General features: G+C 49.4%; 5 protein-coding genes across 9 annotated transcripts in view; 3 read left to right on the top strand and 2 right to left on the bottom strand.

The window, feature by feature from the left end:
- Positions 1-5,955, top strand: part of ACLY (ATP citrate lyase) — a 33,269-nt gene extending 27,314 nt beyond the window's left edge. For all 3 annotated transcript variants that reach the window (XM_075523222.1, XM_075523221.1, XM_075523223.1), the window contains 11 exons: positions 97-178; positions 555-665; positions 1,211-1,338; positions 1,530-1,623; positions 1,903-2,057; positions 2,820-2,970; positions 3,515-3,658; positions 3,879-3,992; positions 4,519-4,601; positions 4,852-4,928; positions 5,125-5,955. In XM_075523222.1, coding sequence (XP_075379337.1) covers positions 97-178; positions 555-665; positions 1,211-1,338; positions 1,530-1,623; positions 1,903-2,057; positions 2,820-2,970; positions 3,515-3,658; positions 3,879-3,992; positions 4,519-4,601; positions 4,852-4,928; positions 5,125-5,219 — 1,234 coding nt within the window. In that variant the 3' untranslated portion in view covers positions 5,220-5,955. The remainder of the gene's footprint in view (positions 1-96; positions 179-554; positions 666-1,210; positions 1,339-1,529; positions 1,624-1,902; positions 2,058-2,819; positions 2,971-3,514; positions 3,659-3,878; positions 3,993-4,518; positions 4,602-4,851; positions 4,929-5,124) is intronic.
- A 957-nt stretch (positions 5,956-6,912) lies between these two features.
- KLHL11 (kelch like family member 11) lies at positions 6,913-12,979 on the top strand. 2 transcript variants are annotated; one of them, XR_012778630.1, is made up of 3 exons: positions 6,913-7,385; positions 7,476-10,740; positions 12,872-12,979. XR_012778630.1 is itself a non-coding variant. In XM_075523028.1 (2 exons), the coding sequence occupies exons 1-2, from the start codon at positions 6,913-6,915 to the stop codon at positions 9,070-9,072; spliced, it is 2,070 nt and encodes a 689-aa protein (XP_075379143.1). In that variant the 3' UTR covers positions 9,073-10,852. The 2 variants fall into 2 exon arrangements, 1 of the variants encoding a protein (XP_075379143.1); XM_075523028.1 differs by lacking the exon at positions 12,872-12,979 and having other exon boundaries at positions 7,476-10,852.
- A 316-nt stretch (positions 12,980-13,295) lies between these two features.
- KLHL10 (kelch like family member 10) lies at positions 13,296-16,738 on the bottom strand. Its single transcript, XM_075523035.1, has 4 exons — positions 16,284-16,738; positions 15,042-15,659; positions 14,214-14,363; positions 13,296-13,667 (listed from the first exon to the last, which is right to left on the bottom strand). Exons 1-4 carry the CDS (start codon positions 16,701-16,703, stop codon positions 13,296-13,298), a joined length of 1,560 nt encoding a protein of 519 aa, XP_075379150.1. The 5' UTR covers positions 16,704-16,738.
- Positions 16,739-17,219: 481 nt separating this feature from the next.
- LOC142419933 (kelch-like protein diablo) lies at positions 17,220-17,849 on the bottom strand. The gene has a single exon (XM_075523357.1). It carries the CDS (start codon positions 17,706-17,708, stop codon positions 17,220-17,222), a length of 489 nt encoding a protein of 162 aa, XP_075379472.1. The 5' UTR covers positions 17,709-17,849.
- Positions 17,850-19,250: 1,401 nt separating this feature from the next.
- On the top strand, positions 19,251-25,885 carry NT5C3B (5'-nucleotidase, cytosolic IIIB). 2 transcript variants are annotated; one of them, XM_075523033.1, is made up of 9 exons: positions 19,251-19,340; positions 19,638-19,736; positions 20,323-20,392; positions 20,891-20,937; positions 21,422-21,507; positions 21,687-21,776; positions 22,882-23,044; positions 23,985-24,185; positions 24,523-25,885. In XM_075523033.1, exons 1-9 carry the CDS (start codon positions 19,338-19,340, stop codon positions 24,631-24,633), a joined length of 870 nt encoding a protein of 289 aa, XP_075379148.1. In that variant the 5' UTR covers positions 19,251-19,337; the 3' UTR covers positions 24,634-25,885. The 2 variants fall into 2 exon arrangements, with proteins under 2 accessions (XP_075379148.1, XP_075379149.1); XM_075523034.1 differs by lacking the exon at positions 19,638-19,736.
- Positions 25,886-25,977: the final 92 nt, after the last annotated feature.

A 25,977-nucleotide genomic window follows, 5' to 3' on the forward strand; every position in this document is an offset into this window, starting at 1 on the left:
AGAGGAAGAAGGGCAGGTTAGCTGTTAATTTTTCTTCTTTCAGAAAAGTTTATGAAACAAATTCAACTTCTACCATTTTCCCTGTATTCTACCCAGATATCCTGGTTCAACTTTTATGGATCATGTCTTGCGTTATGAGGATACTCCAGGAGTGAAAATGATTGTAGTACTTGGAGAGGTGAGTGAGACCAGTTCACTCCTATCTGAGAAATACCCAAGTGTTTTGTTTTGGGAGCATCTGACCTGGCTGCAAGGATGCTAAATAACAGCTAAGAGATAAGTGGCAGCTATTCATATTGTTCTTGAATGTCTGAATTTTTATTTCATGCTTCTTTAATCAAAAGAAATTGAGTCTATTCCACAGACAAGCACAGTCTCCCCTACTTTAAAAAAAAAAAAGGCAACCACCAAATAAGGAGGCTTTGTTCTGAGCCTTCAGCTGCTACTCAATGAAAAAGGAGAATAAAAATCCAAGTAACACTTCCATGTGCATCTCGGAGCTGGTTTCTACAAAGTGCAAAGTTTTGAGCCACCTCAGCTCTTTCTTTCTGCAGATTGGAGGCACAGAAGAGTATAAGATCTGCAGGGGCATTAAAGAAGGTCGTATCACCAAGCCAGTGGTGTGCTGGTGTATTGGTACTTGTGCCACCATGTTCTCTTCAGAGGTATGTGCAAAAATAGGGGCAAATGCATGAAATAAATACATATCCGTGACAGGAAGAAAAAAGCCAACTTTTCTCACTGTGCCTAAACCTTCCAGAATTGCCAGTAGCAACTTAACATTCATAATTTAATAAATATAAATGATAAAAGCTTTTAGTGCTTCAGCAGTCTGCCACTGGAGATTTCCAAGGGATTCTGCATACTTGTAAAGGGAGCCCAAAGATCCCAGGGAATGCAACAGATTCTAATAGCCACCCGCTTCTGGAGCGGGAATGGGAAAGACGCGCATTAAGCAGCTCTAGAGAGTGGGGGAATTTAGGCAGAATGTCAATGGAGGAACCTGGAGTGATTCCAGATCAGAAAATGCCCTGCATATTGCAGTACTGACTGCAGTTGCAACCAAGGGTTCTGTTAGCCCAAATAAGAAGGCAGATGTGCAGTCACTGGTATTCCTCTGTCACCAGTTTTCTAGTCAGTTCTCTATTCTGTTTTACTCTAGGCAGGCAAACAACTTGTATTCCTTACTGCTCTCTTCTCTTGTTTGTAGGTGCAGTTTGGCCATGCAGGAGCTTGTGCCAACCAGGCTTCTGAAACTGCTGTTGCAAAGAATCAAGCCTTGAAGGAAGCTGGTGTGTTTGTTCCTCGGAGTTTTGATGAGCTGGGAGAGGTCATTCAGTAAGTCACACTAACAGGGCACCTTCAGCAGGGGACAAAACCTGTTAGGGCACTGATTCTAGCCTGATAAAGGAATATATTCCTGCTTAAGGAAAGCGACTTCTATTCATTCTGGGTTAAGGTCTAGATTAAGACCACCTCCCTTGTATCTCTTAAAAGGACTTAAATTAATAAATGGACTATCTCCCTAGGTCTGTCTACCAGGATCTTGTGGCCAAGAGAGTGATTGAACCAGCAGAGGAAGTGCCTCCCCCAACTGTGCCAATGGATTACTCCTGGGCAAGGGTGAGCTGTGTTGTTTTACCTGCTTTTTGGTTCTTTAGAAACCAGACAGGATGTTTGCTGTGATTCTGGATGCTGATGGTGATAGTGGTGTTGCCTTGGGGTTTTAATCTTGCACTTTATAGTGTTATTTGTGAGCTCACTTGGCTACGCTGGTTCTAGGCTGTGGAAGCCGCTCTGAGGGCAAGCTTAAAGCATTGCTGTTTGACCACTCTGCCTCCTACTGCCCCTTGCTTCTAATGTGGAATGTTTAAAAATCCCATCTTTATGCTGCCATTTCAGGAGCTGGGTCTGATCCGCAAACCGGCTTCCTTTATGACAAGCATCTGTGATGAGAGAGGTCAGGAACTGATTTATGCTGGGATGCCAATCACTGAGGTCTTCAAAGAAGAGATGGGAATTGGAGGGGTTCTGGGCCTGCTCTGGTTTCAAAGGAGGTGAGGCAGCTTTTTGTGAAAGCCCTCAAATTCTTTGGCTTGAAGTTTTGCTTGTTTATTAATAGACTTTTAAGCACAAAAGTAACTCCAGGATTCCTTTGTGAACGTAGATTCGTTGGAAATGCCACCTCTATTATCCCCTCCTCTGAGACCACATCAACATTTCAAGGCCTTGTACAGTATCTTTTAGTCTTGGGATGAAGTTTTCCGCAAGTTTTGTGGTGCATTGAGGAAATTTCTCTATTCTAGGCTTGCTTCATGCTCTCTGACTACTTGTGTATTATAACTGTCACCTCGACTCTGGAGAGATTGGGGAGTTTACAAACATTTGCTAACCAACCTACAGGGAACCTTCTGAATGGCAGAAGCTTGCTGCCTTCATCTGATCCCGCTTTCATTAGAGGCACTCTGGGCACTAGCTGGAATCTCTGGCTCAGCAGAACAGGATGAACAGAACTGTAGCATAGCCTTGTGGCTCTCCTCAAGGGGACCCACTTGCTGATCAGTCAGCTGAGTGTGTGCAAACTCAGCCTACAAAACTGACCCTCAGCTAAATAGCTCCTGTGGAAACTGAATAAAAATCTGATCTCTGAGAAAGACATTAGGATGCACTGATGGGTATTGTGACCCTACAGCTCCCTTTCTCTCTTCTACTTCTTTCAAGCATACGCCTAAAACAAAAGTCACTGTCCAGTATAACATCAAGCATCTTGTTACTCAGTTTTCTTTACAATAAATGACTTCAGTCTCTTCCTTGCTCAGGTTACCAAAGTATGCCTGCCAGTTCATTGAGATGTGTTTGATGGTAACAGCAGATCATGGGCCTGCTGTATCTGGAGCCCACAACACCATTGTCTGTGCAAGAGCTGGAAAAGATCTTGTCTCCAGTCTCACTTCAGGCCTTCTTACTATTGTAAGTACTTAATCCCCAGAAGATTTAGCTTTGTGACTCATTACTCTGTCCAGGTTTTATTACTGTTCATTTAAGATTTAGATTGGCTGCAGAGCCATTGTATCTGTTCACTCACACTTTGACTTTCTGTTGAATTCAACTCCAATAGCTTGATGCTCTAGGTTTATAACCTAGTCCACTTTTCTAGTAAGTAAGACTATGTTGATGTCTCTTGAGTCTAGAAATATTTTTGTAGAGGCCAAACTGCTGTCAGCATTGTCCCTATATGGTTGCCTAGTCTCTTCCAACACTTAACAAGTAAAAATGTGAATAAAACAGACTTTAGATTGCATTTCCCCCCACACTCCGTCTCTAGTGGAGACGTATTGGCTACATATTGACACTTGTATTGAGTTATAGATAGATGCTTTATCTCAGGTGCCTGCCTTTAATTTCATGAATGCCACATTGACAGGCAGGGTAGATGGGGAAGATAATCTTGTGCTTGTTTTGTACCTTAACTGTGGAGTCCTTTGCTATAATTCCCTTTGTGTATTGCACCCAGGGTGACCGGTTTGGTGGAGCACTGGATGCTGCAGCTAAAATGTTCAGCAAAGCCTTTGACAGTGGGATTATCCCTATGGAGTTTGTGAATAAGATGAAGAAAGAAGGAAAACTGATCATGGGCATTGGACACAGGGTCAAATCGGTAAGAAAACTGCATTAGTACAAACTGGAGGTTTGTTTGGTTTTTTAAGAGGGGTGGGGGAGAGAAAAAAACTGAGGGAAAGAAAATTAGCAACTTTCAGAGGCAGCTATTGACCAAATTCTCAGGACTTATAAATCCTAAACCTACAAATAGTAAAGCTTATGGCAAGTACCTGTGTAAGAGGCAACATCTGTGACTGTAATGTGTTCTTAACTTGCAGATAAATAACCCAGACATGAGAGTTCAGATTCTTAAAGACTACGTGAAGCAGCATTTCCCTGCCACCCCACTGTTGGACTATGCACTTGAAGTAGAAAAAATTACAACTTCTAAGGTGAAACACACTAGTATTTATCTCCTCTTGAGCACTTTTACTGATGGACAAGTGACATGGGGTTAATACTGTATTTTAACTGCAATGCTTCATAAATTGTTGCTGGGGTTTTGTTTTTCCATGGTAGACTTTGGGCCAAGCGCAACTACAGATGGTAAGGCTGAAGACATTTGTTGGACACTGAGAAAATGTTGAACAAACCAAAACCCATTCTCTGTGTTGTCCACAGTATATCTGGAACTACTGTATTCTTGAAATCTGAGGCAGAGCTAGCATGTACGATGGGCTGTGGCAGATAATTTATGTGGTTTGAACCAAATGCAGGCCCATTGTTTGGGGCTGGTTTTCCATCATTTGCGTTAAGCATGGCTCTTGCTCACCCTGCTGAACAGCCTTTTCTATCGCTAGGCTTGTGTGCCCACAATTAATAGGCAACCCTCAAATTACCCTTGAGGATGGAAGTTGCCAGTGAACATCATTTGCCACCGTTAACATCTTTATTGGGGTGTGTTTTCATTTCCTGCAGAAACCAAATCTTATCCTGAATGTAGATGGCTTTATTGGAGTTGCCTTTGTTGACGTACTCAGGAATTGTGGCTCTTTCACACGGTAAGTAGGTAGTAGGCTGTTTCTCTTAGGTCATGGTCCTATAAAAATGATGGGAGCCATACTGCCAGCTCATGTGGGGCCAGGATTTCAGAAGGACATTGTGAAGGAAATGTGGCCTGGACTTGGGGGAAGGAAGCTTTCACATGAATTCGGTGTTGCTGCTGGCACTAGAGCAGGCTCGTAGCCTTTCCAAGATTGATTCCTTAAATAGATCACTATGAGGAACTATTTAATTTCTTTTCTCTTGCAGGGAAGAAGCAGATGAATATATTGACATAGGAGCTCTTAATGGCATCTTTGTACTAGGCAGGAGTATGGGATTCATTGGTAAGTTTGCTGTCTTTCTGCCCCTTCCCTCCTACTAGGGGATGCCCTGCCACCATGAACGTGAGACACATGAACCTCTGGGGACTCAGTCTAAAATGCTAATTGTAGCAATATAGAAATTAAAGTTTTTTTTCAAGGCAAAGTAAGACGAGGAGGAGGAGCAGACGTTTTGTAACATAAATCACTTTTGTTTTAGGACACTACCTGGATCAGAAGAGATTGAAGCAAGGTCTGTACCGTCACCCATGGGATGACATATCCTATGTTTTACCAGAGCACATGACTATGTGAGAACCTGTAGTATTGCCTCAGAATGTCACTTCAAGAAGACAGAAGCCTGCACAGAGGACAGCCACAAATGGGACTTTGATGTATAAAGGCCATTGGTACATAGACATTGAGCTGCCTGGTCAAACTGTGCAAAGCAACTGTTTTATAAGAATAGAAACTTACTCTAATAAAAACCAAAACTTGTGATGTTCCATGTTACCTGCTGTATTTTAATACTGTCTCTCACTTTTTTTATTTTTTCTACTCGTTTCATTTTGTTCCCAGAAAAGATTTTAAGGGTTTTGCTCCTAGGTGCAGTCTTGCTGAACTTGTGGAAGATCCATTAATCTGGTAACAAGCTGTAACTTTTCCCGATAGAGGGGAAAGTACCCATCATTCCCATAAGCCATGACTTGGGCTTTTTTTGTTGTTTTTCAATTTTTTTACTGTGTTCTCATCTTCAGTCTGATTGTATCCTGAATAGTGGGACCACTGCTGATGTATAACCAATGTTACTCAAACTCTGGTGTAGTAATTTAAGGTGTAAAGTTGTAACATACTGCTGTTAAAACTGTGAAACTACATGTATTCCAGTGTCTGTATTTATGCAAACAACTTCTCATTTACTGTTAGATTGCTGGTATATGGAATGTCACTCATGTTATCTGCAGATGCAAAAATAATCTCGGTAATAACTTCAGCGTCCTACTTGTCTCTGTATTGTAACCTAACTCAAATAAACAATACACTACCAATTTATTCTTTTTCCACTTAACCTGTCCTGTTTCAGTGTGTGTTGAGACAAAATTTAGCAAATGGGAGAAGAAGGAGGAGGAAAGTAATTATAGATAACTGAGACAGCATTGTACAAGAGTTAGGGAACTGTATCATGTTGTATAGTAAACATTGAAATAATCATTCTTCATTCTAGTTAACAAAAAAAAAAGTGTACCTTACTTGGAGTGAGTGAATTCCTCATGTCCAGTCCCTTCCCTGCAAGCTTGCCTGAGAGAGTGATGTTAAGGAGAAAAATAATCAAAAGGATAGCTCAAGGCTCTGAATAAAACTATGCATGTATTTCTGGTCTGTGGTACCTATGCAGTTTGGCAAAGCAATCTAATTCCCTTGCAACTGCAACGTGCATAGCAAGCTCCCTTTGTGCTAAATCACAGGGACCACTGGCAGGTGCTCCAGCTGTCACACCAGTGTCCTCCGGCTGTCACCTCCAGCACCGGGGCCATCCCAAAATGGAAGAGCATCGGGGGCTGGTCAGGCTTCAACCCCTGCGTGGGTGCAGCTCCCTCCTGACGGGTTTTTCCCGCTCGCCGGGCAGCGGCGCCCTGGGGGGCGAGGGGAGCAGGGACCGCCTGCCCCGTCCCGCCTTTCACCTGAGGCGGGCAGGCTGGAGCGGGGGGCGCTGGTGCCTCTGCCGCGATGCTGGCCCAAACGACCTCTCTGCTCACTGAGGAGTGAGGGGGCACTCACCTCGGTCACATCCCTGCTGCCCTCAGGGCAGCAGGGGTCCCCAGGTGCCGGCGGCCCGGGCTGAGGGGACGGGGCCCGCCGGCCGCTGCTCTTGTGCCGACTCCCCATCAAGGCACCGGCCGCCATTTTACCTGCGGCGGCGGCACCACCTCACCGCCAGGGGGCAGCGCGGCGCACGTCACTCGCGCCGCCGGCGCCCCGCGCGCAGGCGCACTGGCCGCAACCCGCCATGTCGGACAAGATGGCGGCGGCCGCTGCCTCCCCTCAGCCGCAGCCGGGCCCCGGCCCGCCGGCGGCGGAGGCGGAGGGTGGGGGCCCGCGCGGCGGCGGGGTGGATGGGGAGGCGGAGGCGGAGGAGTTCGGGTGCCCGGCGCACTGCTCCGACCTGGCCTGGCGGCAGAACGAGCAGCGCCGCCACGGCCTCTACTGCGACATCACTCTGGCCTTCGGCGGCGGGCGGCCCGGGGCGGCCCGGGAGTACCGGGCGCACCGCTCCGTCCTGGCCGCCGCCACCGAGTACTTCACGCCGCTGCTGTCGGGGGGCTTCGCGGAGTCGCGCTCGGGCCGCGTGGAGCTGCAGAAGTGGAGCTCGGAGGGCGGCCCCGACCCCGACACGGTGGAGGCCGTCGTCGGCTTCATGTACACCGGCACCATCCGCGTCAGCCCCGGCAACGTCCACGAGGTGCTGGAGATGGCCGACAGGTGAGCGGGGCCCGGGCCGGGGGGGGGCTGGCCGCGACCGCACCGGCGGCAACCGGGCCGCAACATCACCCCTGTTCGTTTGTTCTGCAGGTTTCTACTGACCCGGTTAAAAGAGTTCTGTGGAGAGTTTCTGAAGAAGAAGCTCAACCTCTCTAACTGCGTTGCGGTTCACAGCTTAGCCCACATGTATTCCTTGAATCAGCTGGCCCTCAAAGCTCAGGATATGATCAGGAGAAACTTCCACAGAGTTATCCAAGATGAGGAGTTCTACACTTTGCCCTTTCACCTCATCAGAGACTGGCTCTCAGACTCGGAGATCACAGTGGACTCTGAAGAAATCCTCTTTGAGACTGTTTTGAAGTGGGTTCAGAAGAATCCTGAGGAAAGAGAGAGGTACTTTGAAGATCTCTTTAAACTGCTTAGATTGTCTCAGATGAAGCCCACTTACCTTACTCGCCACGTCAAATCTGAAAGGCTGGTATCGAGCAACGAAGCCTGTGTTAAATTAGTGTCTGAAGCCGTGGAGAGTCATGCCTTGCGGTCTGAGAACTTGCAGTCTGGTAATCTACAACATTCTGCTTGTCCTGTAGCGTTGTTGCCGCGTTTTGGACAAAACATGGACGTCATTATGGTGATTGGTGGTGTGTCGGAGGGAGGAGATTACTTGAGTGAGTGCGTAGGGTATTTCATCGATGAAGATAGGTGGGTAAACTTACCGCACATACATAATCATCTTGATGGGCATGCTGTTGCTGTGACAGAATCTTATGTTTATGTGGCTGGCTCCATGGAACCAGGCTTTGCCAAGACTGTAGAAAGGTACAATCCAAACAGAAATATTTGGGAGCAAGTGTCAAATCTAATAACCAGAAAGCATTCTTTTGGCCTTACTGAAGTTAAAGGAAACTTGTACAGTATCGGTGGACATGGCAATTTCAGTCCTGGCTTTAAAGATGTGGCCATTTATAATCCTGAGCAAGACAAATGGCTTAACCTGGAGTCAGCACCAAAGATTCTTCGTGATGTCAAAGCTGTTTCTGTAGAAGACCGGTTTGTTTATGTTGCTGCTCGTACCCCCGTTGACAGTGATAGCGAAGATGGATTGAGGGCGGTTATTATCAGATACGATGCTGAAACAAGGCAGTGGCAGGATGTGGAGTCTCTGCCACTCATTGATAATTATTGCTCTTTTCAGATGTCTGTTGCTAACACAAACTTTTACCATACAGCATCGTGCTGCCCCAAGAGTTACCCTATAGATAATGAGGAAGCCAAGATGAAGATCTCTGGCAGAGCCTCAGATGAAATACTTGAAAGCTTACCTCCAGAGGTTCTTAGCATTGAAGGAGCAGCTATTTGTTATTATAAAGATGATGTTTTCATCATTGGGGGGTGGAAGAACAGTGATGATATTGACAAGCAATACAGGAAAGAGGCCTATCGTTACTGTGCTGAGAGAAAGCGCTGGATGCTTTTGCCTCCTATGCCTCAGCCTCGCTGCAGAGCAACAGCCTGCCATGTGAGAATTCCCTTCAGATGCTTGCAGGGAACACAAAGATACCCTATGCCACAAAATTTGATGTGGCAAAAAGATAGAATAAGGCAGATGCAGGAAAGGCAGATGCAGGAAATACACCGACACTCCCTAAGCTTACGGAGAATGCCACGCTCGCAGATTGAGTGCTAGTTTTCTGGAATATCACTCCTCCTGGTGAATCTAGGAAATACTGTGCTAAACCATTTCGTTGGGCTTGATATGTCTTTATAAGACATGAGGGTGTTGATTGGATTTGATGCATAAAAGCAGCATCTCTTATGTATTGAAAATGAAGAAGCTCAGAAACTGAGGATGGATGGGAATTGAGAAACTATGTGAATCCAACAGTATTACTTAATGGTGCCCAGGGAAAAACTGTAGCCTGTAATGGGCTTCTTCAGATCTTTGTTTTCAAGGATTTCTGTAGAGTTAGTCTCTAACAGTTCTATTTTGAAAATCAAAGATCTCTATCTTAATAATTTAGTGGTTACATTTGTGTGTGCTTGAAAGCACCTGTTTTATTTGCACTTACATATTGACATTCCTTTGATTCTCTCCTTCTCAGTGACTAAACTTCACGTATAATTGGTGTTAGTGTACTTAGCTTTCCCAAGTTGGAGGCAAGTGCAATAGTTATACCTATGTATGAAAACAGAAGCACAATCTTTCTTTATAAAATTACTTCAGGATGTTTCTATGTGTATTAAATATTTTGTATCTGTATGTTGTAGAGAGGCTGCAGAGTTTGTTTATAAATGGATGATTGGTAGAACACAAGACACTTGCTAAAACGGAGAACTTGAGGCAGTAGATTTTTTTCAGGTGTATCTGAAGATGCTTTGAGTTTGTCTTTGACAGCTTCATTAGAAACTTGGGTCAACAATCAGCCTGATTAAAGGAGTGAAAACCAGCGAAGTAGGCACCCACCAACATTGACTATTCACTTCTGTCAGTGTGGATTAGTAAGAATGAGATTGTTTCACAGTAATAGATTGAAACCTGAGCTACTTGTAGATCCTTTCTCAAATGTTGCACGTGTTGGAATTCTAGTGAAAAAGCGACTCGAAGAACCCCCACGAGCCTGTTTCCAGCCTGTCTTTGACAATCAGTACCCTTTGCCTTCGGTATACTTTCCCGAGAAACTTACAGTAGCTGTGCTGCAGTGCTCCTTACCAAATTGGCACTTGGTGTTCCTCCTGAAGTGAGATAGTTGAGTTTTCATAGTCTCTAAATACGTGAATTTCCCCACTTACTGTGGCGGTAAGATTTAAGCTGATTTAAATACTTCTTGGCGTTTTGAGGTGGTTTTACATAAACCAGTGCCCTGGTTGGCTCTGGTTTGCTTACTGCTATACTCCCAAGGAACAGAATGTGGAATATTTCCTTCAGAGTATCACTGCCTCTCAGTTAACTGTCCCACTGAACACTCCTCCCTGATCCGAAGAGCTCCAGGACGGTTTAGGTTACTAGCGGATTCAGTGCATCCTTCCTACCTCCTCTTCTTCCCCATCCTTCCCTTCATTTGAACGTTCCAGGTTTTCACATGCGACCTAACTCAGGATCTTAGGGAAGGGAAAGGGAGGAGTAACCAGGGTGTTCCAGAATTTCTGTAGACAAACATTGTTGGAGAATCTGTTTGCTGTCTTTGGTTCATGGGATGATTTGCTGGTGGTTTTGATGTGGGCAACTTCTTTGCAAAAGAACTTCTAAACAGTTTGGTTTTTTGTTTTGTTTTGTTTTTTAATTGTTTAGCTTTCTGAGCTGATACTTCTCATTTTCCAATTCAGCAGGCAACCTAGATCATATCTGAAACACTGGGTAAGTCTTTCAACCACATCGTGTGTAAAGGTTTCTCTGATGTGTACATCCCTTAATACTCCACTTTGCAGTTCACTTGCCACTTTTGATATCAATAACTTGTCTTTTTGTAATAGAATAACCTAGCCTTGTTTAAAAAAAATACAAACCTTGAAAATCTTAACAGTTTAGTCTCAATTTACTGATCTGTGGTAACCGTGTTGTATTTTATTTGCCTGTTGGATTGTTATGCAAGGGCAGATTAAATTGTACGGTGCTGGCCTAATGCAAGAGAGGAAATAGGTAAGCTTGTTCAGGTTTAAGGCTGATGTTCAGAAGTGACTGTTACCAAATCAGCTCATGCAGGCCTGTAAGCAAGGGGTTAATCAGTGGTGTTTGGCCCATGAACTCTTGCAGATTTGGCTGGAGTAGTTTAGGAATTGCTGCCCCTACAGCAGGGTTTGTGAATAGAAGTGTGAAAATGCCTCACAGCTTTAGTACTAAATCCATTGATTTAACTTAAATTTGTGGGAGCTGATTCTAAGATATTTTACCAGACTTTGCACAGAAGCAGCTGAGAAGATTTTGCGTACTCCATCCCACTGACTTTGCTGTAGGGATTTTTAACAAGCAGTCGAAGGATGGTAGTATGTCAGACCACCACAGCTCTGTCAAAGCCCTCTTGTAGTCTGTCAACAAATCCGGACAACAAATACCACAATTATTATTTCGGTTGGAATATGAACTAAATAGTTTAACGTGTGGCAGCATGCAACAAAGTTAGATGCAAGAACAAACTTCTTGCAGTCTTTCTTTTTCTAAGCGAAATTGATATTGCACTTACCATGAGAACTTTTGGCTGACATACAAGCTGTATAGTTTACTAAAGACATTCCACTCGAAGCTGTCAAAACAGCTTAGTGTCTGGACAGCTTAACTTGTGAATGCCAGCCATGATTCTGTATATGATGCACTGTATCTCCGTATGTTCTGTTTGCATGGTGAGTGATGGGCACCGTGAACAGCACTGGTTTGCTCTAACTTCTGCTATGCCAATTCTGTGGAATTTTTAAGTAGTTGGGGGTTTTTTTAGCCTTGACTTTAAGCGGACCAATTGCATTGCACATGGTTTTTAACTGACAAGTCTAACTATCCATTGTATCACATGTAGGTGTTCGGAAGAATTGCATTATTGACTCCGGCTGTAATTTAGCCCACTAACCTCTGAATCACATAACAAATTCCTTGTGGCCCTTGACTGCCGTAGCTTGCTGGGTGTTTATAAAATGATCCTATAAACAAAAGCCTGGGAATTCTTTCAATGTGTTTATAGTGGCTAGTTAAATGTCAGTAAGATCCTAGCGTGTATTCAGTGAAGTATTAGAAGGCTGCTTCTGGCCTTCCTAATGTAAAAGAACATCAGGTGGAGTTTTTCCTCCTCCTTATGACAATCATACCTCTATACCTGTACTGAATACGTGCCACAAAATGCATGTTTCACGTCCTGTCTTCTCAAAGTACTAGTGGAGTAGGACACATCCTGCCTAGACTCGGCTGTCATTGTAGTAATTTCTAGGTGCCATCCGTGTACATAATATTTTATAACTACCTGAATACTCTGTTAGTATGCTGGGTTTGTATGTATTTTTAATAAGACTTTCTCTTGCACATAGTAGGATACCACTCCAGAAATGAAGAAAACATGCCATCTTTTTAGCATGCATTATGAATTACTATGCCAAGCATTCTGCTATGCTATTTCGATATAATTTTTCTCCATTACAGTAAATGTTAAAATCAGAACTATTGGCTCAACTTGTGCGTCACGGAATAGACTGGTCACTACTGACAAACTGAGTCACAAAGAATTGCAACTTTTTAGGTTATTTTTAACACAACCTTGTAATAGTATGTCGTAACATTCAATGAGCTTTAAAAAGCAAGCTTAAAATAAGTGGTTTAGGGCTTAGATTTATTTTCAGCTATGTCCACATTATGTTAGGGTATAAATCATATCTCTAATTGGACAGTCCTGAGCGGAAGTCTGATAAAACAGGTGCTCCTGAGGATCTAATCCTATTACTAATATGAATGTAAAGTGTGGAACTAATGAGATGTTTGAAGACCATTAATAGTCAGATACTCCTCATAGGTCCATGTCACTGTGGATCACGGCAGCTGTACTCTCCTGTTGGTATTAATGTACACTTCAACAGATTGCTTGGGGAAGCAGCACTCCTGTACTTACTTCCAGTAAGGTAAAGTAGTATGTGTGTATAGGCTGTTCGAAACAAATCCTACTGTCATGGTCTTTACCTTAAGTACACTGTCCTAAAGTTTATTGTAATAAGTGAATTAATGAAAATAAACCTTTTATTTCTCTAGCATTCTGTTGGTACCTTTTATTTTTGTAAGTTGCTATGCAGGCTGTGGCTGATACACACATTTTGTGGTGCCATAGAATGAAAGTTTTAGGTACCAATTATTCTTTTGGCCTGTATCAATTGTTTTTATTTTAGAATAAGTGAATAAATTCACTTGCTGCTCAGAAGACTTTATTAGCCAAGTGGGGCTGTTTATACAGGCAGGCTACTTGCTGAAGAAGTGAACCTGACTTCCTTTGAAGAGTTGTCCGCGTAGCAGTCTCGTCTGGCAACGTACTCCCCAACATTAGATAGACCTGGCACCACACAGCAGCTCAGAGCACTACGGTATATGCCCATGTCGTGAACATCGTACCACTCGTTAGCGTTTTCATCGTAACACTCAACGTTGAAAGTCGTGGTAAAACCGTTAAAGCCACCAACCACAAACAAAAGATCATCCACCACTTCAATGCCAAAGTTGCTGCGAGGATTGAACATGGTGTGGACTGTGCGCCACGTGTTGGCAATGGGGTTGTACGCTTCCACGCTCCGAAGCCGGTTGACTCCATCAAATCCTCCTACCTGTGGATGCCAAAGGTACAGAGTCAAAACAGGCCTTTCCTCACCCGCGAAGTCAGCCGAATCATTTCACACACAAGTAAGGTGGTAACTGCTCCTGCCTCACTGACTTCGGTTTGAGCATTGCTGAGAGCGTGTGATCTCAAAACACAATGCTCGCTTATTGCAGACTGCTCCCTTGTTCTTTCTGGAGCTTCCAAAAGTTATTTTGTGCAACTGTCAGATTTTACGCTTCTACAAAGTTTAAATGCAGTACATAGATAGGATAAACAGGACCAAGCAAATGTTCTGTGCTGCTAATGCTGTTAGCAGCAGCAGAAAATAATTTCTTTGCTGCAGCTGCTTAAAAATTGTCCACACATTTTTCATTTTAAAAAGTGTGCAGGTGTAGTATTCTCAGGCGGTGTATCAACCATTCTGGCTCTGACTCTTCCCTAAATCTCACTTAAAAGCAAATGGCCAGCCTGAAAATCTAGGAAATGGAGATTAGCAAAACTAAGTACTGAAGTGCTGGGTGGTGTTACAGCAGAGGTGCCGCTTCTCCCTTACCGCATACACTTCGTTTCCGTACGCGATCACGCCTACTCCACTTCTTCTGCTTCTCATTGGGGCTATAAAGGTCCATTGATTTGTTGTGGCATCGTATACTTCAGCTGTGATCAAGCACTCATTTCCGTTGAAGCCACCACATATATACACCTGTTTACAGGAGGAAAAAAAAAGTGTGAGCAGGGCAGTTACACTCTTGGTGGGAGAACACATCGAGGAGAAAATGAATGGCGTGGCTGGATTCTGAGGGGTTGGGTTTGGTTTGTTTTTAATGGGAATGGTCATCCTGGGTTTGAAGTAATAAAAGTGCAGTGAGTTACTCAGGCCAGCAGGATTGAGACCCTTTATTTCCTGAACTGCATGGAGCAGATAGGCATGGTATTGGACCTGTGGCCAGGAAAGCTGCAGTCCGGCAGCAAGTGGGCTATGGGTAAGCAGCTCGGAAGAGTTTTACCACTCCTGTCTGCATCTCTGCCACGCCAGTCAGTTGCTGCCTCTTAGAGAGCTTTGTATCTGTAGCTCCAGGATTTAATGAATAAGGTTTATGTGAACTTTCTTCCTCTTTATTTTAAATGATCTGTCACGTTAAAGGGAGCATTTGTTACCTTTCCTGCTCCCACAGCTCCTCTTTTCTATCTAGGTGAAAACTCAGAGTGGTAGCTGTGTTTATCACTGGCTGAGCTCCATGAAAGTCCCTGCCTCGATACGTGCCACGCGAAAGGACAGGCACTTGCTCGCTGTGTAATGCTGCATGCTGATGTTTGGTTCCTTGTCCCACTCGCCATACTTCAACCTTACCTGCTTTCTGTAATCTCATGGCCTGTTTACCTTTTCATGCAGCGTGGTTGCACTCGCATCGCTTCTCTGCTCGTGCATGGGAGCAATCAGTGTCCACTGGTTCGTCTCTGGCTCGTACCGTTCTGCTGTGTTGAGGCGCATGTATCCATCAAACCCTCCCATGGCGTAGATGAAGTTGTTAAGAACGGCGACGCTGACGTAGCAGCGCCGCGAGTGCATGGGTGCGGCCTGCTGCCATGTTTTCTTCAGTGGGTCAAACCGCTTGACGCTGTTGAAATAATCCACGCTGTCAAATCCTCCGATAACGTAGACAAAGCCTTTTAAATAAGCAGCGCCATGATAGGCAAGGGGGCTTTCTTGCTCGCATGTGACGTTCACCCACTTGTCTGCACGGGCATCGTACGTCTCAATGGCGTTGGTCGGGCTCCCCCCGCTCCAGCCTCCGATAGCAAACAAGATGGCATAGGGCAGGCGAGGCCGACTGAGCGGGTTGGCGAAATCCGAGTAAGATGGGCCGTGCATATTGAGGTTGTACATTTCTGTCAGTGCGTTTATGATGAGAACTTTGCACTCCTCGTTGTCCTTCACATAATCGTGCGTTTTGACGTTGTTCATGAAGTATTCTGCTTGCATCAGTGCCAGTCGAACCTGAAAAATGGAAAAAGGAGGTTAGAATATTAATGCAGGTGCTTTACTCTTTGGTATCCTTCATGGATAGCTCCAATGCTGGATGGCTTTGCTTTCAGGCTACAGTGTTGTTTAAAGCTTATTAGAGAACCAGAGAATTAAATGTGTAGTTTTTAGCTAGTCCAGAAAGGGGTGTGCAAGGGTAAATCATTTGATTTCATGGCAGGGAGTGTGCCGTTGCTTTGGCACGGTGCTTTCCTGTATGCAGACTGAAACTGCCCTAACGCCTGCTGCTATTTGCATAGTATAGTTTGTCTAGGCAAACACTCATCAGCTTTGTGTATGTAGCGATAATGTCATCCCATGTGAAATTTGGCCCTTCCTGGATGTGAGGAACAGTTAAACTTAAGCTCTAAACGCGAGAAAATGTGCACTTAAAAGGTCTGTCCCAACCCCAGCGCAGGATCTTCAACCCGTGCCCCAGCATAGCAATAGCCTAAGGGTCTGAAAGCACACTTCCTTGTGAGCAGTGTTAGGAAGCTGCAGTTTCTTCCGGTCTTATAAGAAAAATAAAGCGACTTTGGCTCGGCTGCCCCGTACCCAGCTCTGCAGAGCCGCCCGGGCCCACGCTGTGACAGCACCGACCTTGCCCAGCAAGACTGCGATGTGCTGCCTCCTGTTCTGCGGGTCGTGAGCGATCCATTTCAGAATAGCCTCGAACACAGCATCTTCTTGTTTCACATTGAGCTCGTCCTTCTCAATGATGTGCTTTAGCTCGTTGACGGAGAGGTCTAGAAACTCTGTAGACACCTTGGTCATCTCCTCGAAGTGATGGAGGATGAACACATAGGCTGCTTCTCGCAGGTCGGGGCAGTGGTAATAATCTGTGAGTCTGCAGATGCCGATGCAATTTTCCAAGCATAGCTGGGATTTTAAGAACTCGCAGCACAGTCTGATGATGCCCATGATATTGAACTGGTCTGCTGCGGTTAGCAAACTTTCAACGTTGTCAGCCGTGACCGGTACTGTCCTGGTGTAGGCATACTCAATAATGAGCCTCATCATCTCAGGTGAAGTGCCGGGGATTTTATACACTATCTTCTCTGCATGGTTCCAGCTGCTGGTAAACAAAGCCCTGGAAAAACAAAGCAGTGCTGGGGGAAAAAACCGCTTCGCTGCATTAAACCCTGACCCCGTTATCCCCTGTGCCTTCTTCCCCGGGCACCAATTTGGGCTCTAGCAGTAGCCATGCTGGGAGGCCATGTAGTTTATTAATTAATGTTTTACTAGCTGGTTGTTTCAAAAAGGAGTCACAGCCTCCGGCTGAGGACAGAGGGCAACAGGGCGAGTGGTCACCTTGCTTCAACAAGAGTACCAGAGAATAATGGTGTGTGGGGAAGGAAAACCTCCCACCCGATGGCAGATAAGCCAGGCTGGCCACGCTCCCAGCCCTGCACCGCATCTGGGGGTTCATCAGATGCCACTTCCAGACCTGCTATTAGATCGTTGTGGATTAGGTTAGGTTGTGGATTAATTAGATTAGGTTGTGGATTAATTCTGGTGTCCAGGCAGGTACCAGGACTATGGGTAACTGCTGGATGAGAGTTTTAAGACAATGTGACGCAGACTAGGAAGTAGTTTTTCCCCATCCCCTCTTGTTTCAGGCACTGACCTGAAATAGTGACTGCAGCTACAAAGGATGTTCTTGTGAGCGTTGAATTCAATACCATCCACGCTGATGATCACATCACAGAGTTTCCCTTCCAGGCGAAGCTCGTTGAAGACGGTGCAAGCCATAGCACTCATCTTCCTCTCCATGTGTGACGACGAATATCCGGTGGGCACCAAGCTATCGCCCATGTTGAAGGCTGAGGCAGTGGAAGGTGCTTCTCTCTGAGGTGCTACAGGGCTTTGTCCTGGCCCTCCAACATCGCCTCTGAAACCCTGTCTGCCTGGTGGTTCTGGAATATGCCCCATAATGAGATCACAGACGTGGGGAGGGCCCGGGGCCCGCAGGGAGCCCCTCTGCAAGGCAATGGGGTCCCGGTCCTCCCGCCTCCCTCGCTCCATGGCTGCCCTCAGCCTTCGCTTCACCACAGCCCAGATTACGCTGGACCCTGTACCTACGCCCTGTTGATGGCTGCTCTGAGCAAAACCAGCCTTGTGATTCCCCTGCAATTTTTTAATATTATTTAGCCCAGGTATAAAGCTCCCCAAACATAGGCACCGACTGCTTCTGAAGTGCCCTTGTACCAGCTCACGCAGGAGGAAGCTGAGACGCAGGCTAGCTAAAGGTGGTGAAGCCACCTACTCTGTCACTGCCGTATCTGCTGCTGATTTGGAGGGGTGGAAGGTGCCGCCCAGGGCCAGGGAGCAGAGAGCAGGAGGACAGGGAGCCCCATCCTGACCCCTCACTGGCTTCACTCACGACCAACTGCTTTTCCTCTGTGCTTCATCACTTCTGTAGGTAACACGGGTGCCGAGGAGCACCTCTGTGAGGGGCTCAGTACTGGAAAACAGTTTGCTCTTTTCAGGTTGGTTGGTTGGTTGGTTTCATGTCAACCATGTCTGGTCGACAGCCGGCTGAACATGAGCCGGCAGTGTGCCCAGGTGGCCAAGAAGGCCAACAGCATCCTGGCTTGTGTCAGAAATAGTGTGACCGGCAGGACTAGGGCAGTGATTGTCCCCCTGTACTTGGCACTGGTGAGGCCGCACTTCAAATACTGTGTTCGGGTTTGGGCCCCTCACTCCAAGAGAGACATTGAGGGGCTGGAGCGTGTCCAGAGAAGGGCAACGGAGCTGGGGAAGGGTCTGGAGCACAAGGCTGATGGGGAGCGGCTGAGGGAACTGGGGTGGTTCAGCCTGGAGAAGAGGAGGCTGAGGGGAGACCTCATCGCTCTCTACAACTACCTGAAAGGAGGGGGTAGAGAGGTGGGGTCGGTCTCTTCTCCCAGGTAACAAGTGATGGGACGAGAGGAAATGGCCTCAAGTTGCGCCAGGGGAGGTTTAGACTGGATATTAGGAACAATTTCTTTACTGAAAGGGTGGTCGAGCATTGGACCAGGCTGCCCAGGGCAGTGGTGGAGTCCCCCTCCCTGGAGGAGTTCAAAAACCGTGTAGACGTGGCACTTCGGGACATGGTGCAGGAGGCATGGAGGTGTTGGGTTGATGGCTGGACTAGACCATCCTAGAGGTCTTTTCCAACCTTAATGATTCTATGATTCTATGTCCCTGTCGGTATGGAGTCTTTTAAGTTAAATGAGTTTTGTGGTAACGCTGGGGGAGGCGTGACGGCAAAAGACAGCCCTTGCCATGTACTTTTGGGTTTTTTTCTGGTTCTTTTTTTTTTTTTTTTTTTTTTTTAACCTTCATCTCCCCTTTCTCTTTCGCCTTGCTGGCTCGGAGCGTTTTGCAGAGGAAACGCAACCGCAAGCGCCGGCCCCGCCGGAGCCGCTTCGGGCGCGGGGCGGAGGCGCAGCCCCAGCCCGGGCGCAGCGGGCACCCCCCGGGCACCCCCGGCACCCCCGGACACCCCCTCCCGCCCCGGGCACCCCCGGACACCCCCTCCCGCCCCGGGCACCCCCGGCACCCCCGGACACCCCCTCTCGCCCCGGCCCCGCCCCCGCGCCGGCTCCTCCCCGCGGCTGCGCGGCCCCGGCGCGGCTCGGCCCTGCCCGGCGCGGCGCGGAGCGGGGCGCGATGGTGAGCGCGGGGGCTGCGAGCCGGGGCCGGAGCGGGGCCGGGGGTTACAGGGAGCGTGGGCCGGGCTGGGGAGCGGGGTCGCGGGAGCCCGCGGTGGGGGGGGGGGGCAGAGGCTGGGGTAAGGCTGGCCCGCAGGGAGCGGGGTCCCGGGGGAGCAGGGCTGGGGAGCGTGGCCCTGGGGCCAGGGGCGACGGGGAGCGCGGCCAGGACGGGGAGCAGAGGGGGGCTGGAGGGCTGCGGTCCCCCAGGAGCTGCGTGGGACCCCAGGGCGGCGCTGACCGGGGGCTCTGCCCGCAGGTGCCCGAGCTGCAGAAGGCCACGGTCCGCATACAGCAACCGGAGCGCGTGATGGGGATAATCCGGTCCCTCAGGGAGCAGGGCATGAACAAGCTGCAGGTGGGTACTGGCCCTGTTCGGCTCTGGCCGTGCTGGGGCTGGCCCAGCTGAGAGCGGGCGACACATCGCCGTCACGCTCGGTCCTTGTCTGCAGCTGCCCCCCCCTTCTCAGCCTCCCCGGCCGTGGCCTGGCTGCTCCCACCCGCCTGGGAGGAAGCACCTTCCACACGTTTTGCAGATGGAGAGGGAGAAGCCCCAGACGAGAGGGGGGGACCAGGCTATTTTTCCTGTCGAGGCCCAGGCTGGTGGCTCTCCCTGGACGAGCCTTTTTCTTCCCTGTTAGACAAGCTATAAATATGAGCCAATCTCCAAACAACCCCCCTCCACCCATGGCAATAAGTCAGCAGGATTAAGCCTTTTGGTGCTGATAAGAGTGCTGGGGTGGGAGGGCTGCTGGCTGTTGCAGATGAGGACATCTGCTTCACGGCTGGCAGGAGCGTCAGCGTTCGTGGCTGCTGTGCCCCGCTGTGAGCCTGCACCCTCGCCCTGCATTTGCATCCTTGCAGGCAGCAGCACCCTTGGCTAGCTATGGCAAAGGTAGAGCGCGCCGGGTCACACAGAGATTTGGTCTTCTCTCGCCTTCCAGGTCATTTCTGACTTCGACATGACGCTGAGCAGGTTTGGGTGCAACGGCAGACGCTGTCCCACTTCGCACAGTGAGTTGAAGCCGTTGTTTTTACTGTTGCTAATTCTGTTTGTTTTCCGTGTTTGTGTTCTCACTCTCTGTGGCTCCTGTTATCTGTCCTCTGCCTCTCTCCTTTGCCAAGCCTGACCGCTCTGTCTTGTTCTCTCTCGGTGCAGCTCTGAGCCTCGGCTGCTTGCAGCAGCGGCCACTGGCCCCCGGGCAGCCCACAGCCCGCTGCAGAAGCTGTCTCCTGGTCTTGCTGCTTCTCCTTTTAATACTCGCATCCTGCAGCTCGCTGGCGTTGATGCTGCTCTCTCCCAGCTGAGCAATGCCCTACGACTCGTGCGTGCTGCAGGTCCACAGTGGGAGCCGCTGTGTTGAGACCCCGCGGTGAGCCTGTGCTCGGGTCGATGTGCCACACACGGCTCGTTTTTGGGAAGAGCTGGCATTGGAGACGCAGGATAGCTGCCTTTTAGAAAGCCTTTTTATGTTTCTGGGCTATAACATTGGGATTTTATTGTCTTTACAGATATCCTTGATAACAGTCGTGTTATCAGTGAGGATGGCAAGAAGAAGGTAGGTGCTGTTTTGTAAGGCGCTGCTTCTTGGCGCTGTGTTTTTTGGCCCTGTCACCCATCATCGGGAGGTTGTACTGGCTCGTGTGACAGCTCTCCAAGCTGTGCCTTGCTGCCAGGACAGAGAGTGGGGCAAGTGTCCAGGCTGCATTTCAGCCAATGGTGATGGAAAGAGAAGTTAAAAAGGGAAATTAAATTTGCATGCTCAGCTGTGAGCATTTTTGGTCTGATACGAGGAGGAAGGGGGGTGTGTGTGCAGTATTTGAAGCAAGGTGAGAGTCGGCCGGGCTGCCGGAGGGTTAACGCTTCCTTCCAAGTTCTCCAGATTTGCTCAGAGTGAAGTTGCGTAGTGAAATGGGTTTTGTTGTGTTTTTCATTAGGAAGTGTGATGCTTTGGAGGAATTTAGAAATGCTTTTTTTGTTGTTTACAGTCTCTTTAGACGTGATGCTCACTCTGTTCTTTTTCCATCTGTACAACGCTCCAGCTGAAAGATCTGCTGCACTATTACTATCCCATTGAAATCGATCCCAACCGGACCCCGGCAGAGAAATGTCCCCTCATGGTGGAGTGGTGAGTGCTTGCATGTGATGAGCTTGACCTTGTCGGGGCAACTTCTTGCTGCCGAAGACTACAAGACGCAAGGCTTGAACTGTCTCTAGGCTTGGCAGCAATACTGGGAAGTTGTAGTTGTTTTTTCTGACTGCTTTAAGGTTGCTGCCGGGGAAGCTCACTCTGCTGCCTTTCCCTAGGTGGACCAAGGCCCACGAGCTTCTGTCGCAGCAGAAGATCCAGAAGGGTGACATAGCCCAGATAGTCAGAGAATCGGACGTGATGCTGAGGTACGGACTTGGTGTTCGGTGTGCTGCCTGCGGCCCTTGCTCTCCTGCCGCTGTGCAAGCAGGTCTCCTTGCTTTCACCCTGATCTGTGTGCAGTCTCCAAAGCGTGGCAGATGCAAATCTCCCTTCCTTCCTGGGGCCGAGCTGTAATCGTGAAAGAGCCGAAAGTCAGCGCCACAAGCCGCAGCCTGAGCTCGCTCCCTGGCTGCAGGCTGCTCTGTTCACGGCTGACTCCTTCCTGCTCAGAAACCGCTTCCACGTCCCTCGGGTCTTGGCAAGGAGCAGCCCCGGGGGCGGGTGCTGGGCAGAGCTCTCTGAACAGCTCATCAGAGCCCTCGGCTGTTTGCAGGGCGGGGTAGGGGAGCAGCGTGCAGCTCCCCTCTTCCAGGAGAGATTTTCTCTCCACTCACTGTAGCTGCTGGGCCTCATCCAGGCCCTTGGCTCAGCATCAAATTTCACCCGTAGCACAAAAATGTTGCGCTAAAACTTGCTGTTAAGGCTGGCCTTGGCAGCGATGGTCCTAAAACCGGCACAGGGAGCCGTGGTTTGAACGAGCTGCCAGTCTCGGAGAAGAGATGGTACCATCTGCCTGGGTTTTCATGAACCCAAGTTCCTCTTCTGCACAGAAATCGTGTCCTGGCAGACTGAGACTGCGACAAGTTTCTCTGATCGTCCTTGCAACCAGTCCGACCTGTTGCACATGCCCAGCGTAGGGTTTCTGAGTGGGCGGGCGTTACCCGCTCTCGTGGGCGTGTGCAGGCACGCTGTGCCTTGTGCCCCTGCTGAGAAGCTGGATGCGTTCGGGAGATGCTGGGCGAATTGCTCGTGTGCTGCGTGTTCCTGTGCAGCTCCTCCCCAGGTCACTGCTCCCAGGAGGGGTCTGGGGTTCTGCCGCACACCCTTTGTGTGCGCAGTGAGTGCACAGAAATGCTGGTGCCACAAAAAGCTCGTGTTTTTTGCAGAGCTCACGTGCATTTCTGTTTGGGAAGTCCCGGGTCGAAATACGAGCCTTGTAGCTGGGCTGAGAGCGCTCTCGGCCCACAGTACACCAGACACCTCGCTGGGAGGTGGTAATGCGATACTGTGTAATGGACACTTCTGCTCTAGGGACGGATTCAATGAATTATTTGATCAGCTGCATAAGTACAACGTCCCCTTGTTCATCTTCTCTGCTGGCGTCGGCGACATCCTTGAAGAGATTATCCGTCAGGCCAACGTCTTCTACTCAAACGTCAATGTGGTGTCCAACTACATGGACTTCGACGATAATGTGAGTTATCGACGATAATGTGCATCACGTACGTGGCGTGAGCTTGCAGAGAGGAGAATTGTTCGACTGGAATTGAGGGCTGCAATACGTTTAACAGAGACGCTGCTAGGCTAAAAGCTGCCTATTAACATTTAGCTCCCTCCACCCCAGCAGCCCTCTGAACATCAGCGCTGGGGTGTTAGAGGTTCCCCTGCCCTCACCGGGAGTTGGGTCAACAGCGAGAGAGAGCGGAGCACGGATAAGGTGGGCGGGCAGAGTGCAGGAACAGCTGAGCATCTGCTCAAAATCTCAGGGACTCGTCACCTTTCAAACTTGCTTTTTGGTGGCAGAAGTGCGCTGCCATCTCTGTGTCCAGCGCTGTGTGCTCCGTCCTGGTGCAGGGTGAGGATGGAGTTAACCACAGAGGTCTCTCCTGATCTGAAGGCCAGATGTCCTTTAAAGCAGCTTGGAAGGCTTTTGTTGATGTACTAAAGCCTGCAAAGTCCCAACGCACATTAGAAAATTGCGTGTCTCTTACAATGAAGCCCTCTGTTCCCACGGGTGGTGTGTTGGGACAGGCCGTCCTCGGGGGAGCGGGGGACAGCGTGACAGCCCTGCCTTCTGCAAGGGCCCTGCTCTGCCCTGGGGCTCCCCTGACTGCGGCTTTCCGTGGCCCCTGGCTCCAGGGCAGCGCAGAGCCCCGACCGAGGTCTCTGGGATCTCATTCTTTGGGTTTGTTCTCACCTTTGGGAAGGGCTTGCCCTGCAGAAGGGGACTCCTGGGGACTGTCTCCAGGCTGTTTTGTGGCTGCTGGGATTCCAGACTCCTCGGGGGTGTCCCCGAGATGAGAGCTGGTGCCCTGTTAGCATCCCCCCCGATCGCCCGTTCCAGAAAGGGTGCTGAGGCTGCGGCACAGCGGAGGGACTGCTGCGGGATCGACTTGTCTGTCCTGTTTGCACAGGGAGTCCTCATGTGTTTCAAGGGACCTCTCATCCACACCTACAACAAGAACAACAGCGTCCTGCAGGGCACGGAGTATTTCCAGCAGCTGAGCGCTAGGACGAGCATCATCTTGCTGGGGGACTCCATGGGTGATCTGACGATGGCAGATGGTGTTCCCAGTGTGGAGAACATCCTCAAGATTGGCTTTCTCAACGACAAGGTGGGTGTGAGAAGCAGTTGTCTTGCTTCCCCGCCAGCCTTCCCCAGGTGCAAAGCCTGAGGGGCAGCAGAGAGGGGCAGGCAGCTGCCCCAGTGATTCGGGGGATGCGAGAGATTCGTACAAGCTCCCGTGGGGTGTGCGGAGGGAGCTGGGGGGTGTCTGCTGAGCTCCCGGTGCACCTGGGGCATTGTCAGGGTGGTTATTGACCCTCTTTTCGGTAGCATCAAGAGATGCAAGCGCTGTGGGTGCAGCATCTTCGTTCTCAGCTGCTGGTGTTTACAGTCCTCTCCTCTCTCTGTGGCCTCCTCTACACCCCGTCCTGGCATCTGCACTGCAGGTGGAAGAGCAGAGGGGGAAGTACCTGGATGCCTACGACATTGTGCTGGAGAGCGATGAGACGCTGGATGTGGTCAACGGGATTCTCCGGTACATCCTTATCGAGACGTGAGCTGGGAAGGCAGCATCCCCTGGAAGGGCGGTGAACGTCCTTCCCTCGAGCGGATCTCCTGGTACCTGCTGGACTCCATCCTGAGGCTGGGCAGGCTTCCTGCCCTGGCTGTCGTGTGTTGTGCACATCCCGCCCTCGCTCACCCCCTTCGGGCAGCCCTGGAGCGGGAGGGGTGAGGTGGAGGAAGCTTCTCCACTCCCTTCATCCCACCCGTGCCTGGCTCTGCTGCTCCCACTCGGACTTCATCCCACTCGGACTTCATCCCACTCGGACTTCATCCCAGCCAGCACCTGAGGCCACAACAAACCGTTTCATGTTTCAGATAGAGATGTTCTGTGCTTGCTTCAGCGGCCGAGCACAGAAATGGGGATGGTTTGCTGTGGCTTGAGGACAGACCTGTTTTCGATGGAAGCTGTTTAGTTTTACTGTGTTCCTGTCCAAGAAAACAAGTCTCTCTCTTGTCCTGTTTTCTGTGGGCTTCAAAGTGCGCGGGCTGAGCTGCGGTGGTGCCACCCACGACGGGCTGGCGTGGCCCTGCCAGGCGTCGCGTCGCCCAGCCCCGCGTCCCCCGCAGAAAGCCTGCGGGTCGCGGGCCCCCGCGTGCTCCAGCCCTGCCGTCCCTCTTGCTCCGTGACAGCTCTTGCTGTAAAAACGGCTTTTCCAGTCATCCCTGCAGGCCCGCGGAGCTCGTCTGACGCTGCTGCGCAAAGCAAGAAGTAAGTTTGTCTGCCAAGGGCTGGGCTGGGGGCTGGGGTGGCAGCGGCAGCGGCAGGCTGGGTGCTTGGAGCAGCGCGTTTGCAGCCCGCGGGCGTGGATGGGGGAGGAGAGGCCAACGGCAGCATTTTGGTTTTTAAGGGATATTTTAGCTAACCATGTTTCTGTCTTAAACTGCTGGGTTGATCCCGGGCTCTCAGAGCAGCAGTAGAAAGAAGCCTCTTATTTCTGTGTAACCTCTGGTAACGAAAGGAGTAAAGCTGTGACAGCCCTGATGCAGCAAGGGGCAAGTTCAGACCCTTACGTGGGAAACTGCTTTCCCGTCCTGTCCTGCTGCCTGCTCCGATGGCGGCAGGAGCCTGTGCTGGGGCAGGGTGAGCTCTAACGCAGCTCTTCGGGGGCCGTTACTGGTGCGGTGTGGCCCGGCACGGGTCCGCAGCCCCTGCCCTGCCGCCTTTGGACAGGGCCGCTCCGGGTTCAGCCCTCGCGTGCTGCCCTGCACGCTGTGGGATGAGTAAACGCGAGTTCTGAAAGCGCAGGCTCCGTTCTCCTTGTCGAAATAAAAACGTCGGCTAAAGCTGGCCCCCGGGTGGTTTGTACCCAGCTCCGAGGAGCTGTGGCCGGAGCCCC

Source organism: Mycteria americana, chromosome 22 (assembly GCF_035582795.1).
Source record: "Mycteria americana isolate JAX WOST 10 ecotype Jacksonville Zoo and Gardens chromosome 22, USCA_MyAme_1.0, whole genome shotgun sequence".
NCBI lineage: Eukaryota > Metazoa > Chordata > Aves > Ciconiiformes > Ciconiidae > Mycteria > Mycteria americana.

Excerpts from the sequence above, each read along its gene's own strand:
- KLHL11 (XM_075523028.1), top strand. The coding sequence starts at position 6,913 with ATGTCGGACAAGATGGCGGCGGCCGCTGCCTCCCCTCAGCCGCAGCCG. Across the intron at positions 7,386-7,475 it reads GTGCTGGAGATGGCCGACAG|GTTTCTACTGACCCGGTTAA; the intron begins GTGAGCGGGGCC and ends TTTGTTCTGCAG.
- LOC142419933 (XM_075523357.1), bottom strand. The coding sequence starts at position 17,708 with ATGGAGCGAGGGAGGCGGGAGGACCGGGACCCCATTGCCTTGCAGAGG.
- KLHL10 (XM_075523035.1), bottom strand. The coding sequence starts at position 16,703 with ATGATGAGGCTCATTATTGAGTATGCCTACACCAGGACAGTACCGGTC. Across the intron at positions 15,660-16,283 it reads TCGCAGTCTTGCTGGGCAAG|GTTCGACTGGCACTGATGCA; the intron begins GTCGGTGCTGTC and ends TCCATTTTTCAG. Across the intron at positions 13,668-14,213 it reads ACGGAAACGAAGTGTATGCG|GTAGGAGGATTTGATGGAGT; the intron begins GTAAGGGAGAAG and ends TGGCATCCACAG.
- NT5C3B (XM_075523033.1), top strand. Across the intron at positions 20,393-20,890 it reads ACGCTGTCCCACTTCGCACA|ATATCCTTGATAACAGTCGT; the intron begins GTGAGTTGAAGC and ends TTGTCTTTACAG. Across the intron at positions 20,938-21,421 it reads GTGAGGATGGCAAGAAGAAG|CTGAAAGATCTGCTGCACTA; the intron begins GTAGGTGCTGTT and ends ACAACGCTCCAG.